Raw genomic sequence first — 13,516 nt, 5'->3', positions numbered from 1 at the left:
TTTTATACAAGATGTCTGTAAAATGAACTCATTCTCATCAGCGTCTGTGGTAGCAACAGGACTCCAGCCTGGGTTTGTTTTGACTGACTCGTATCACCATGTTGGTCTTAATGGAAAAATGTTAAAACGCACGCACTGCCTGCCAACGAGTTCACTCCGGTTCCACAGAAATCCAAGAACCTTTTTTATCTCTGATCGGTGGGGTCGTTTATGTCGTTGATTAACCAGACAGAGTATCAATAATTAACTGCGACCAATAAAGGCCCACACCCTCTGTCACAACGCTAACCCTTCAGCCTCATTTAGAATCATTTAATGACGCTGCAGCCTGGAAAAACATCCAGTGGCATCTACTCTGTGGAAAAATAGGAACCTAATGAAGTAGGCACTTTTCTAACTCTGGCAGATGTAATCAGCGTTGTCCTGGTTGCCCTAAGCTTTGAGAACTTTGTCTTGATTGCCCTCAGCTTTTGAGAACTCCAGCTGTCAGTTGGTGAATGGACTTGGATTTATAAAGCACCTTTCTAGTCTTCAGACCATTCAAAGCGATTTAAAATGCCACATTCACCCTATTCACACACAGTCATACACTGATGCAAGGTCCAATCTGCTCATCAAGATCTAATAATCTCATCATTTGACACTTCGATACACCACAGCCGCCCCAGTTATGTGAATGTGTCGCTTAGAGAAAAAGCACTACCTTAGATCATATTGTAGAGAGATGGTAAAGAGAGTCTTTGAACAACTGTGGACCTTTTTCATTGGTTTACAAAAACATCAAGGTAGAAGAAGCTGGAAGAAAGGGTTTCAATAACCTATCACTGCTTAATGTCCCAGAAATCACAAATCAGTATTGCAGTTATGTTTTAAAGTAAAAACAAATTATTTTGAGATCAAAATGCATTGAAATCACAACAGAAAATCTCATTTAAATGTGCATTTTGCATGATTTTTACACCCCAACTTCAGCTATCTCCCCAGTCCATCCTCCTCCTCCTGCCTGTATACCTGGTGTGATGGGAGGTGCCTCAGGTTATCGTTAATAATTCAACACCAGAGCGGCTGAGATTGACAGATAGAGAAAAAGAGGAGGAAAGATTTAGAGTGAGAAAGAGAGAGCGAGAGCCGGAGAGAAGTAAAATTAGTGAAAGTGGAAGAGCAGAAATGGCAACGTAAGCTGAGAAAGTGTGTGGCGGTAGAAGAAGTAATGCTAGAAAGGGTTGCAGACTGCATGCTTTTATCTGCTCAGGTGTGTCTGGGGGTCAGGCAGGTCTCAGATATTGAACACATAGGGTCTCTACAGCTGAAAGTGGATCTTGTGAGCACTTCAGGGTGATTATTTAGCTCCTATGATCCATGCAGCCTCTTTAGGCTGGACAGACATTCGTCTACTCTCCTGATCCACACAGCCTGCAGGTGAGTGTGACTCTGTCTGCATATCACGTCATTGTGACTTTGAGAGTTGGATGTCACGATGTCAAGAGAGGATTGCTTTCAAGTACCTCAATATGTTTAAAGTGCAAATTCTGACTTATTCAGTCTTGTAAACAGCAAAATACACATTTTTTGTGCCTTCCCTCCCTGAGGCACTAAAGTTGTTGCCATCGCAATTTCATTAAATAAAAAGATGATGATCTGCATGTTCCAAAAAAAGACTAATATCCAGATAAAGAGTCTTCTCTTTAACACACCGCCAGACTAGACACATGCTCTCTCCAGGTTTCTATTACAGAGCAACTTATGAGAATTCAGCTGTAGTTACACTTTGCATGAATAAGTAATGATACAGTATGGAGTGTACAATTTGTATAGTGTAATGGTGATCAGTCAAGTATAATGTTCCTCCTGTGCAGCTGAATAGCAGACTGAATTCTTTTTTTTTTTTAGCTCATTTTCCATTTCCCCCGGAATCATTTAATCACTACTTATGTGAATGTTGTTGGCTCCTAAATTTCATTGATCATTGTTAAAAATATGTATCAAACTTTATCGTCTTTAAGAGAAAAAAATACCTAAAATATCTCAGTATTTCGTAGCCATTGCATCATCTAAATAAAACAGCCAATACACAACCAGCAGCGTGCAGCTACTTATTGTCGCCCAGGGCTAAGCGAGTTAACTGTGAGTGTTTTTTTCTTTAATAAATGTTGACCAGCAGGTAACTAAAGGTTATCATCCCAATCTGCCCCAGTTGTCTTTCTTTATAGCTGCAAGTTGCTAGAAAGCTTACGAATGATATTTGTCCACAGCTCTGTCTGTGCATGTTTGATGTGTGAAAAGTTAATGAAAATCCCTAAGGCAAATTTGACTTCCTGGTATGTAGCGACGTGTTTTTTATTGCCGTTTCTGTTCCCTGTACCATTTTAATGGTCATTAGGCTTTGTCATTCCTGCAACACAAGCCTGTTAACTCCTGCCACTGCAGCTGCATTGTGTTATGCACTGGACTAGATGGTCACATTGTTGTTGATTGTGAATCATTGGTTTAATGGAAAAATATCACATCCAATTTAGGTGACTGCTGTCAAGATGTTTTTCAACGGTCTAATGTTCTCATCCAACTCCTTGTCAGTATCGCCTTCTGTCCAGACTCGCATCAAATAAACAATCCTCTTTAATGGTGGAACAGGAGCCATTTCATATTTTTTCGCCACAGTTTGTTGGGACTTTATGATTCCCTTCAACATCATGTCTAATCTCAGAGCTGTCCAACGTTCAGGGTGAGGCAGTGGTAACAAGGGGGGGTGAGGGGGGGGGGGGTCATGTGAGCACAGTGAGGTAAACAGCTCACCCACCTCTGGCTTTACTGAAGCAAGTGTGTTTAGGATATTGGCCCGGTAACCTTGTGCTTGTAATAATTGCGATGTTTGGCCTGTCAATAGAAGTGTAAACATTTTTCTATTAAAAGCTAAATGAAAATGTTGGAGGAGCCTCTTATTAAGGCTTTTGTGTACAGATCATCTGCATGACAAAAAGATAGTGGATCTGGTATGTGGTTAACCTATCTCATGCTGTGACAATTCATTTGTTTGCAATCATGCGCACATATTTGTAGCTAGACTTGTTTCACTCTCAAACTTAAACACTAAATTATACCGCAGGGGTTGTTAATGTCACACATTATTGCAGAAGCACACACGCAGAGAGAATAAATAAATACATTCACATACAACCTGTAATAAGTGAGCTAATAAGGAAGGTTTTTGTACTAGTTTGACAGCTTCTGTGCCTTCATCAGGTACAGTATTAGATCAGTTAAACAAGCTGTCAGGGTGTGACAGCATTCAGAAAGCACCCTGTTGACTGTCCATCATTAGTCTGCATTATTCAGCAGGGCTCTTGCTGTGTGCAGGCATCACAGTAGAGTTCAGTGCCTTGTGAAAAAGCCATCAGTATACAAACATGCACACAGTCTCCCCACACATATCAGCATGTTTGGTTCTGTATTTTCTGTCTGTGTTCAGATGCATCATATGAATTTACCTCTGATTGTGCTGCAGTTCATCTTGCCTCCCATACATCTTTATTTCTTTGTATATCTCTCTCTTCCCCCCCCATAGTCATGGAGAAGCAACTAGAAGAGCTAAAGCAGCAACTAGAAAAACAATGTATGATTAACCAGGAGCTGCAGAGGCAAAACAAAGACCTGGGTGAGCACAATCATAACTATATCACATCAAAGAGGAACTTCACATTAAACCACACCCAATAAGGAATTGATCGCAGTAACAGACTTTAAAAAAAACATCTTGCCAAACACACACATATCGGCTGATGTTAGCTCATCCTACATATATTGTATCTGTGTATATTGGCACCAGAGAGCACTGACACATTCATTTTTTAACCATAAGATGCCCTGTTCAGTACATATCTTAGTCACTTTAATAAATAACTTTTAGGGGTCATCATAAAAACTTTTTATGTTAAGAAAATGAATGCACATGCGCTATAGAAGCATGTTCCTTGTGATGTTTTGTACATTGAATATGCTACTCTGCTTTTATTTTTATAGAACAAAGACTGCAGGAGAAAGAAAAACTTTTGCAGAATCTGGACAGTCAATATCATAATCTGGGTAAGAGGACAACATGGGCACCAGGGGCGGACACACACACACACACACACACACACACACACACACACACACACACACACACACACACACACACACACACACACTAGGTGACCTTTGATTCAACATTCAGTTGCAGCCGTTTTACAGTAGTTAACCCTCTCTTTGCGTTCCTCTGTTTGTCTGTCTCAGAGTTTCCCTCTCAGAGCGGTAATGAGATTGAACCGGAGGTCAGGACGAGCCGTGCGGCTGTCATTGCCTCAGAACCGCTCCCTGAGACCCTGGAGATTACACGCATGAGGGTCAAGAAGACTGTCAGGTTGGTAATCAGTACTGATGACAACAGAATGACTGCCTAGGGTTTTTTTTTTTATTTGCCATTGTGACAAATCTGATGTAATTGCTGCACACGTCAAACACCCAAGTAATGTATGATGGGTTTATATGCTGCGTGGGAGCTCCCATGAGATTTGAATTACCTTAGATCAAGATGACTTCTCTCAACTCCCATCATCAGCGAGTCAAACCTGATCGTCAAAGCCATCCAGAAGAATGACTTCCTGAGCCGCCTCGACGAGGAGCAAACAGCCATGATGGTGGACCTCTTAGCGGTATTTAACTTCAAACCGGGAGATGACATCATTAAAGAGGGCTCTGAAGGAGACAGCATGTACATAGTAGCAGGTGGGGACACGCCCCTGTGGCTGCATGTAAATTATGTTCTAAGGCTCTCTGTTTTGATTTGAAAACCCCTTATTTAAAAAAAATCATCAATACAATACTATAGGTTGAACATATATTTAGAAAACATATTTCTCTATAAAGCAACTTTGTTTTCCTTCCACCTTTTCAGCTGGTGAGCTCCTCGTCACCCAGGCGGGCCGGAACCTCCGCAGCCTAACCACTGGTGATGTGTTTGGGGAGCTGGCTATCTTGTACGACTGCAAACGGACAGCAACAGTCAAAGGTCAGCCCCTGTAATCATGACTCTTGGAAGTAAATATTACAATGGGATTGTTTAGCTTACTATAGGTATAAATAACATATGTGTTTTGCGTGGTACCTTGGGGTTAGTTGTGTTTCTAGCAGCTGTTTAAGGGTCTGCATCTGTGTGTTTCAGTTTTCTTTAATTTTAGTCTATAACGGCCCCTTTTACTCTTTTCTAATGACAGGAAAGCCAGACTATACAGTCTTAACTTTTCATCACTGTCACTTGTTGCAGCAAAGACAGCAGTGCGTCTGTGGTGCATGGAGCGACAAACCTACAGGACGATCATAACCAACAAGTCCAAGAAGAAACGGGAGCAGCTCATGGGCTTCTTGAAGACGTGAGTTTATAAACTCAGCAGCGAGTAGAAATTGAATATCCTGTTTGATTTGGTTTCCTCTTGCGTCACACTGCCATAACAGTGCTTTTTCATGGCTTAATGAACCATACAACTATTTTCTAACGCTGCTGTTATATTTTCTATATGCTGTCACAGGTCTCATACTCTAAAGGACCTGAATGATGTCCAGTTGTCCAAAATCCTCGACTCTATGGAGGAGGTGTGTACTTAGATGTCCCACTGTAAACTTTGAGTTTTACAAGTGGCTGTTACTCGTGTGAAAACACAGTAGAAATCCAGTTTTGGTGAGCTAATTAAACACATTTTAAGCATCTGTTTTTTGAAAATAAACTCAAAAATAGACGTTCATTAAGTTAAATTCAAAGATGTTGTGGTATCTGACAATTTACACTTTGACTTAAGATTTGGTATAACAATATTTTTTTAGTTCCTGAAATGCTGACATATTTGAAATCTCAGTAGCCTGGAAAGAAGGCATTTTCAAGGCACTCTTTGTTATATGTGTGGCTTCTGTAAATCACATTTTTAGGTATTTTTAAAACGAACATATTTGATACAGTTTTGTCAGTATATGGAAATGACCCTTATTATTCTGATCATGCTTGTTTTGTCGTCCCCAGGTGAAGTACCAGGATAAAGATGTTATAGTTCGAGAAGGGACAGAAGCAAACACATTCTACATCATCCTCAAAGGAGAGGTAGGCCTCCCGTAGTGTCATCTAGTGTGCACAAACTCATATTTAAATGTTGATTGTTATCTCTTCCTCCCTCTCATGTGTGTTCCCCCCCCCCCTCAGGTCCTGGTGACTAAGAACGTGAATGGGCATCAGAAGCATATCCGTAGAATGGGAAAAGGGGAGCATTTCGGGGAACAGGCCCTTATACGGTAACCATGGCAACACAGCACATGCCTAAGGGCATTTGTTGGAGCCTTGTGCACTATCCACTGCTCTGTGCACCTAATTTTGGCTGGTTTGGCTGATCTCTGACATTATGGTTGTAGCACCTGACGATTATTTTCTAAATGTGAAAATCATTGAGTGACGTAAAAACTGATTCACCAAATTTAGCAGAACCTTTCCCTACATTACTCAGTGCTGTTGATATGCAAATCAGCCCGTAGTAAAGAATATAACATTAATAGTTTATAGTAGCTTAATAGTAACTTAGTTTTTCGATTTCTTCTGTAGCAAACCTGTAGCTGGATGTTGTGAGTGTCTGCATAACTGCATAAAATCATATTCATATACAAACGTGTATAATCTATGGTACAGTCACATACTCATTGGTTTGATAATGTGAGAGTGATACTGGCTTTTTGTAAACGTATGTTTATTGATTTTATATATTTAGCAAGTTATACATAATAATGATTATAATAATAATACTAGTACTAAAAACAAAAAACAAATCCACATAGATAAAAAATGTCAATTAAAGGTGCTGTAGGTAGGATTGTGAAGATCCAGGACTTAGCGACAACTCAACAACTTCTCAGTCCCTCCCCCCCTTTCTGCTAAAGCCAAAACAGTCTCCTAAGCCCCTCCCCCCACAAGGGAGAATGAATGCGTGTGCATGAGCAGTGACTGACACAGTTAGACACCCCCCCTGGCCATGATTGGTGCATCTGAACAGGGAGCGGTGGATTTTTGCAAATCACACTACAGGCTTTAGGTGGTGCCAGAGGAGCTGGATTTTTTTTTTTTTAATTACCTGCTTCAAGTAGTTCTACTGGAACATAGGGTCAGTTTCAGCAAATAGGACAGAAAGTTAGTTTTATAACTATAGGTAAGTCTATAGGTAAGTCTTACCTACTGCATCTTTAATGACTAAAAAAAGCAATTAGACATAAAGAAAGGAACATAAACACTAAAACATAGTAAAAATATGACCACACACATAAGATTGAGTATGGTGACCATTCCTCACAATAAAATGTTTGTGTCCTTTGCCTCACCTTTTCAGTTTTATCAAATTTTTGACCCACAAAAATCCGTTTGAGGTGTTGACAAATGTATATTTACAGTAATGACATTTTTCTGAGTTCACTGAGTGCAATGTTTTTCCTCCTGCAGGGAAGTGTTGAGAACTGCCACCTGCAGTGCTGACGGGCCTGTTACCTGCTTCTCCATTGACAAGGAGTGAGTCTGAGTGTAAATGAATGTGATGTTCCTGTTCAGTCAGGCTGTTGCTGTCTGAGAGAAAGAGAGATCCTTCAGCGAATTCCACCAGTGTATTAGTTGTCTGTCACTCTCGCCCTTGTTAGTACTGTTTGCTTTTTGTTGTGTGCTTTTCTAATGAATGCAGTTTGTCTAACAGTGCCTTTCTTTTAGGGTATTTGAAGAGACAATTCCCATAGAACACCTGGAGCTGTTTGACGAGTATGTACAGCAGAACACTTTGTTTTATGACCATGAATCTATTCCCCCATCTTGGGGAGTATAGTGGGGATGTGTAAATGACTAATACTGTCCTGATTCATTTGTTTATTACTCCCAGCTCCAAAGTGCTGCAGGAGGCACAAGTTCCAGAAAGGTCGAGGTGAGTAGTTGTGGAAGCTGATAAGACTTGCAGGCTGAAAGATGTAACACAAACATGTAAATCACACACATGGGTTCCTTGAAATCAAATAGCATTAGTTAAAAGTTCTCTGTGTGTCTCGGTCAGTCCCAGCTCCACTCTGAGGTTAAAGGACCTGGTCCCTGTGCTATACCAGGAGGGTCGCTATCAAGGAGATCCCGTCACGCTTGGAGTCGGAGGGTTTGGTCGTGTTGCGCTGGTGAGTTCCAATATTCGCTGGAATGTAAAATGCATCAGTTCTCTTATACAAACCATATTAGTATTATTCATTTCTTTGAGTGAGTACAACATCTTTTCATCATTTTCTTCTGGTTAAAATACATTAGACAAATAGAAGGACTGGAGCTAGAATCCTAAGGGACTATATGAAAATGATTGGGATGTGGAGAGGGGCTGAATCTAATATTGTATTTTATTGAAAAGCAAGGCCCTTCCATGTGACAATTATATTTACCTTGGACTCTCCCCTTAACAAAAGTGAAGAAAATAGTGTCTTACTTTTAAGGAAATAGCTTTTTACAAGGGAAGAATGAAATAAAACAATTAAATCAGAGATGAGAAAGAGACCCACTCCTGTTTTCCTCAAAGTTTTCAACTACCCCTCCCCCCCTTTTTTCTTCTTCTTTTTTAAGATTTGTTTTGGGGCTTTTTTGGCCTTTATTCAATATGACAGCTGAAGACAGGAAAGGGGGGAGAGAGAGGGGGAAGACATGCAGCAAAGGGCCGCAGGTCGGAATTGAACCTGGGCCCCTGCTGTAAGGACTGAGCCTACCTGAGTACATGGGGCGCATGCTCAACCAGGTGAGCTACCACGGTGCCCCAACTACCCTCCCCCCCTTTAACAAAACATTAAAAAACAGATAACCCTCCCCCTATTCTGAGCCCTCTCCCCGCAATCATTTTCATACAGTCCCTAACAAATCCAAAGTATGCAGAAAGTCACAGAAAGAAAGTTCAAACTATATTCTACAGTATGCATAGGAAAATATCAGGTAGCCTGTCGACCTTTCAAGATATTAATACCACATTCAGAAAATACATTGACATTTCTATTTTACTTTTAAAGTTTTACCAAAAATGTTTTTGTACCAGTTGAGGACATCTAAGTTTTGCTTGTCGTGTTGTGCTTGTATCACAAAACTTTGTATTTTAGATTTTTTGTGTGATATTGTAAATTTACATTGTATATAAACCCAGGACATTTAGCACAAATAGCTAAGTGATGATCATCGTTTTGATGTCATTCTAAGATGACCACAGTGAATCATGGGACATATTACGCCATGAAACGAGTCAGCAAGAAGCTCATTGTTGCCAAGAGACAGGAGGAGCACATGTTGTTTGAAAAAAAGATCCTCAAAGCCACCCAGTGTGACTTCATCGTCAGGTATCTACGATCACGCATGCACACACGCGCGCACGCACGCACGCACGCACGCACACACACACACACACACACACACACACACACACACACACACACACACACACACACATGCAATCATTAACAACATAACATTCAGTTTAATGTCCAGAGAACCTGGAGGTGTTGGTGTTTAATCCTGCTTTTCCATTCTCTTCCTGCAGGCTTCATGCAGCTTTTAAGGACAAACGATACATCTACATGGTCATGGAGTTCTGTGGTGGAGGAGAGATCTGGACCAAACTCAAAGAAGTGTGAGAAAACACAGACAACGACTCATTTCCTCAGATTTCCATTTCCTTAGATGTGTGTTTGTTCAAGTAGAATATGGGTGCGCTGTTACTCAGGGAGATCAATATCAAAGTACAGTGAAGTTGCACCAACAGTAGCTGCCAGTATCTGACAGAGAAATACAGTTGAAGCTGTTACCCAAAGAGCAATCTGCAGTGCTAACAATGAAATAAACTTCAGTTTTTCAGAGCTGTTAGTGCCCAGACAAATAAAGATAGATAGATAGATAGATAGATAGATAGATAGATAGATAGATAGATAGATAGATAGAAAAGTGATGGAAGGTAATGAATTAATTAACAAATTAAAGCGAGCAGAGGAGGAAGTTGTTGGAGAGGGGTGTTTGAACTTTCCATGTCTCTGTGATTTCAGAGGGCGTTTTGACGAGCCCATGGCTGTGTTCTGCACTGCCTGTGTGGTGGAGGCCTACGCCTACCTCCATAAGAAGAACATCATGTACAGAGACCTGAAGCCTGAGAACCTGATGCTGAACATAAAGGGCTACGTTAAACTGGTGAGTACCAATCTGTGTACAGTATGTGTGTCCGTTTCTTCAAGCTCACTAGTGTTTTCACATGTAGGTGCTTACCTAGCTGCTGGTATGATAATGTGCCTGTGTGCATGTGCATGTGTGTGTTTCTGCAGGTGGACTTTGGTTTTGCAAAGGAGTTGGTGCGTGGTGAGAAAACCTACTCATTTGTGGGTACTCCTGAGTACATGGCCCCAGAGATCATCAAGAACCAGGGACATGACTTTGCAGTTGACTTTTGGTCCCTTGGCATCCTGATCTATGAGCTGTTGGTGGGAAGGTATTACATATTCACCTGCCCTTATTTGGAAGCAAGCATTTCTGCTGTCTCGTATGGTTCATATCTGACAAGCTTGTTTTATTACATGACCTAAGATTTTTCATTTTTAAGTAAAAGAATGATTTTATGTCACAAGAGGGCCACAACACAAATGTTAACCAGTAGATGGCAGCAGGGAAATATGACATCTGCACAATCCAGTATCTGCAGTCGCAGGTTCAGGTTGTTTTTTTATGTCAGACTATCAAAACATTAAAACATCACTCTTCTCTCCTTTTAACTTGTCAGCCCTCCATTTTCAAGTTCAGAGCCTCAGAAGATTTATGCCAAGATTTTGGACGGGGTTCTTAAGTATCCACCTTACATGAGCGAGGCAGCCAAGTCCATTATCAGCAAATTGTGCAGGTGAGAAGATTATATTGACTGCATGTTGATTAAGATGTCATTTACTTATCTTACTTATAATCCCTTATGAATGAAAATGAACTCAATGTGTTGCCTGATAACTCTCTAATAAAATAGAGATCAAATAATATGTATGTGAAGATTATGGATGTTTGAGTATATCATACAGTTACACCCAGTGTGAATTATGAATTATGGAACATATCTACACTGTATCACAATATGCACTTGTATTTTAATGGTTTTTAGATGCAAATCCCTTGAAAAGTGGAAATAATTGGATGTAAATGTTGTCAGTCTGAATGATGTCTTGTGTTTTTGTATGCAGACCTCGGCCAGGTCAGAGGTTAGGAAACACCAAGAATGGAATCAAAGATGTCCGGCATCACAGGTAACCATGGCAACATGTCACATGTTAGTGATTCATCATAACCCTTGGGTGAAAAGCATAGACAGTATATAAGAATGGACCAACAGATCCCGTTGCACTGGACGGAGACCAGTGAAGAGAAGCACTTTTCCGGTGAGCGCTGAGCGTTACTGCGCAGCCCTCCAACTGAGCTTGAAGACGTAAATGTGACGTGAGCAACCTGTCTGAAAGTTGTAAGTCTTCTGGTAGCTGTGCCAAGAGAAATCTCAATCATTCCCAATTTTGCAGAGACAGACAGCGTAGGTATATGTAAGGAGATAACATGGACACAGGCTAATTATTGCTAACTAAAATGCTAGTTAACATTAGTAATTAAACTTAAACAGCTAATGTAAGTCGAAACTGCCTGCGAGCTTCTCCTGTACTATATGGTAATTCCTCTACTATGCGACAGTAAGTCGCGTGGTTATGACACAATCATTAGCCTATTTTTACAAAAACGTCTACTACGGAGCCATAACTTGAGGTACAAGGTAATGGAGCCTTTTATACATTGTCGTGTTTCTTTAGAAATAAACAATGGACAAATAAAATCTTTAAATGCTTCAGATGTAAACTGACGCCAAAATGAATGGCAGTCAATGGAATACTAACGTCGGGTGATCGCTTTGTAGCATCAAAATGGCGCCATAGGAGGTTCGAGCTCTGAAGCGAAGCTTAACCCCTTGGTGAAAAGGCACAGAAAGCATTCACCAGTTGGCCTATTTCATTTTTTAAATTAAAGTATGTCTGTTTTTGCTGGTATATTTCTCCACTGTTGACTGAGCTTTTTGATTTTATTTATTTCTCACTCTCAGTATGTTTGACCTGTAATGTCCCTCATCTTTCCCTTCAGGTGGTTCAGCAGTATGAACTGGCACAAGCTGCGAGTAGGTCAGCTCGACGCCCCCACGGTCCGGCTCATACGCAAGGCGAGTCAAACCTAGCGGAGTTTCTTTTACTATTGTGTCAAAAGTGACTTATACCATTTGTTTTGGTTAAGGAAAACAGAGCCAAAGAACAGCTGGTTTATTTCCAGAGATGATTTTGTACAGTCACTTTTAGGACTTTTAAGCCCTTTAAAACGTGGTTTCAAATCATCCCCTATTTATTTATAACATTGAATATGCATTACTAAATGTGCAACAATTACAGTTACATTTTGAAAAACAAAATATTTGGCAGAAATGTCAAATCAATTGTGTGCTAATATTTTCAGGGCCTTTGACTTTAATTTACATCAGAAGAAACAGGCTGGCAGGGACAGACTAATAAGTCACGGTTAACAGGACTGTGTGCATCTAATACATCCTCAATTTTCAATGAACTATAATCTTTTCCTCTTTCAGGGCCCCTGCTACATCAACTTTGATCGTTTCCCTCTGGATCAGACTAAAGCAGAGGAGGAGTTCTCTGGTTGGGACTGTGACTTCTGATATTTGACTCCTGATGTTAAAGGTTCAAAGGCTTCAAGTGTTCAGGATAACCTCATTTTAAAAGAAAATATGATGGTAGTATGAGCTTCATATTGAAATAAACATAACCCATTTCATACTAATTTGATTATTAAATTAGTGTGGAACGGCAGGGAATCACCTCTTCCAAAGTATGTATTGAAGCTTCTCTGTTGTTATAGAGAGAAAACCATCTAGGTGGCAAAGAGCCAGATGTATGAGGAGGTGTATAGGACATTCTGTTTCTAAATTCAGTACAGGGAGATTTAGTGCCTGATGAAGTAGTGTGAATAATATCATGCATATGACACTGTTCACTGATTAGAATAAAACACCTGTCCATGTGCTTGCTAGCTGAGAAAAAAAATCGCTTGAGTGCTTTTGTACAATCTGTACAAACGGCCAGCTCTTACCAAGCCAACAATAAAATTGATACTGATGTCATATCTGTATTGTACTCCATAGTTTATTGTTCTTTTGGATCTGTGTTAGTCTTAGTGATGAAACATTCTTAACGGCTTTTAGCAAAGCTTGTACATGTTTTAGTATTGTTAAAGTTGTTGTTTTTTATTGTTAACTGTCACTTTCTTGAGGAGTTTCTCCTATGTTTTTGGATAATCTGACCCTTTTTGTGGATTATTTTGTGGATTATTTTCATGCACCTTGATTGTATCTTAAAAAGATCATAGAAACATTTCTACATTACTCAAGTTTACTAA

The 13,516-nt window shown here is 40.2% G+C and overlaps 1 protein-coding gene across 1 annotated transcript; it reads left to right on the top strand.

Annotated features, from left to right (window-relative positions):
* Positions 1-3,564: 3,564 nt before the first annotated feature.
* On the top strand, positions 3,565-12,779 carry prkg3 (protein kinase cGMP-dependent 3). The gene is made up of 21 exons (XM_078274712.1): positions 3,565-3,652; positions 4,018-4,080; positions 4,270-4,396; positions 4,595-4,761; positions 4,931-5,044; positions 5,300-5,405; positions 5,562-5,625; positions 6,047-6,124; positions 6,224-6,312; positions 7,502-7,567; positions 7,760-7,807; positions 7,926-7,967; positions 8,094-8,205; positions 9,257-9,393; positions 9,594-9,683; positions 10,093-10,234; positions 10,366-10,529; positions 10,818-10,934; positions 11,263-11,325; positions 12,200-12,275; positions 12,693-12,779. The coding sequence occupies exons 1-21, from the start codon at positions 3,565-3,567 to the stop codon at positions 12,777-12,779; spliced, it is 2,040 nt and encodes a 679-aa protein (XP_078130838.1).
* Positions 12,780-13,516: the final 737 nt, after the last annotated feature.

The sequence above is a fragment of the Sander vitreus genome, chromosome 18 (assembly GCF_031162955.1).
Source record: "Sander vitreus isolate 19-12246 chromosome 18, sanVit1, whole genome shotgun sequence".
NCBI lineage: Eukaryota > Metazoa > Chordata > Actinopteri > Perciformes > Percidae > Sander > Sander vitreus.
This window is presented reverse-complemented; position numbering and strand designations above follow the sequence as displayed.